The 1,866-nt window shown below is 54.2% G+C and overlaps 1 protein-coding gene across 1 annotated transcript; it reads left to right on the top strand.

Moving 5' to 3' along the window:
• PHACADRAFT_108904 (uncharacterized protein) lies at nucleotides 1-929 on the top strand (the record flags this gene model as incomplete). Its single annotated transcript, XM_007402927.1, has 1 exon — nucleotides 1-929. A coding segment is annotated over one exon (929 nt), but the record flags the coding sequence as incomplete, so codon positions are not given.
• Between the last annotated feature and the right edge of the window lie 937 nt (nucleotides 930-1,866).

Here is a 1,866-nt window from a genome sequence, read left to right as displayed (position 1 = left end):
ACCTCCTTCCTGGTCTTGATTGCCTCCACCTCGAACGTTGCGCCTTACGCCCCGAAGCACGATCTCCCGATGCTACGCTACCGAGACAATCCGCATCGTTTGCTCTTACTGAACCCTCGTTCAATCTGAACGAAGTTATCTTTCGGGACCTAGCAGACAAGGCATCCGTTGAAGCAATGGCCGATATCTTCTCGTACTTCCAACGCATCGGAAAGCTCACCATCAGCGGCATCAGTCGCTGGCACCGAGATAGTCATAGGCCCTTGTCTTTCTCCCTTTCGCCTTCCGCACCCATTGTTGAGACGCTGGTGCTCGACAACGTGGACGAGGGAGAAGTGGTCACTGCGCTTTGTCGTGAGCTGCGGGCGCACGCGGGCTCTACAGCAGTCCAGCACGTCGTCGTCGACCGTTTGACACTAGAACTGCTCGACTTCATCTGCGCGATGCCGAACCTGGAGTCGGTCAGCTACGTCGCCAGAGGTTTTACTCCCCCGGTCGTCGCGGGACGCCACCACGCCAAGTTACGTAGGGTCACGTTCATCGTCCCTCTCTGGCTCCGACCCAAGTCTGGCTCCTATGCGTCTCCCGTGCGCTGTCTCACCGCGCACATACAAACGCTGTCCGTCTTCAACGCGTCCGAGGTCGCTATCGGTTTTAGCCTGTCTGTCGATGACACGCCGGAGGGAGACGAAAATTTTGATGCCGACACCGCTGCGGAGTGTGCACTTAGCCAAGTCGGCCCAGAGTTGCAGGCCATAGGCGAAGCGTTGGAGAACTACGGGTCACTACGAGCTCTGGTGCTTGAGATTCGCAACTTTACACCGGCCCAAGATAGTTTCTGTGTTACACGTTTGGGGGAGGCGGCCGCCCGTCACATACCCCGTAAATATGCTGGGATGCTTCGTATCGAGTCTACCAAGAGATACTAGGCTCAGTGTGGCCAACATCATGCCGTGCTGCGAGTTGCGTGCCCGGTACTCACATAATCTATTCCGCAAAGACCTCCCCCGAAACTTTCGTTGGTTAGATTCACATCTCTGACAGCCATAGGGCTTGTTTGACTCTGTCTTGAGTAACGTTTTTGGATGTATTGGTGCGCAAAGTGCCGTATCGCAACGCGTTCGTGCCAAACGCAGTGCATGGTCCGGTGATTATCTTATCTGGTTACTCTCAGATTATCAGTTCGATCTCCAAAAGATAATAAGTTACCTCTTTAACCTCACCCCCATGTTCGGCGTTCATGAACGTTCAAGCTTCAGCTTCAGCTTCGGCCTCAACGATAACTATCAACATCTAGTCTGGTGTGTGATGCTCCTACGACAAGTTGGCAGAGGGGTCAGGCGACGGTCGGCTGCGGTTGTGATGATGTGACGTCCGCCGAGTCTGCAACTCAGAGGCCGGACGGTCGTCGAAATTTTTCCTCGAATAACCACGCTCTGAAGCGGTGCTATCTTCAAGCTGCCCGTCGGTGCCAACGAGTTCACCACATCCCTTGAGGCGCGTTTTCTGCCTTCCCCACGCCTACTTATTCATATCGTGTAATTATAGGTCACATTTGGACTACCTGCCGTGCAGCTGCATCTCTCTGGCAGGCCGCGGTTTCGCTTCTGGCATTCGAAAAACCTTATCGTACCCTTACCTTCGCTCGGGAGCTCAATGCCGTGTAACCCGAGTCCCCAAGGACAACATGTACGAGATTCTGAATTTGTTGAGTTATCGTGAACTGCCTTCCGCACCCCGCGCGTGCACTTCGTTCGGAAGCCTTTTCGTCTCTCAAGGAGAATGGCTACATCATCGAAGAGCTTTAGATGGATGACCTGATCTGCGCACGCCCCGTACCTAAACTTTCCAGCGTATTCGGCGCTT

This window comes from Phanerochaete carnosa (genome assembly GCF_000300595.1).
Source record: "Phanerochaete carnosa HHB-10118-sp unplaced genomic scaffold PHACAscaffold_566, whole genome shotgun sequence".
Lineage (NCBI taxonomy): Eukaryota > Fungi > Basidiomycota > Agaricomycetes > Polyporales > Phanerochaetaceae > Phanerochaete > Phanerochaete carnosa.
The sequence above is the reverse complement of the archived record's forward strand: the minus strand, read 5'-3'. Positions and strand labels throughout refer to the sequence as shown.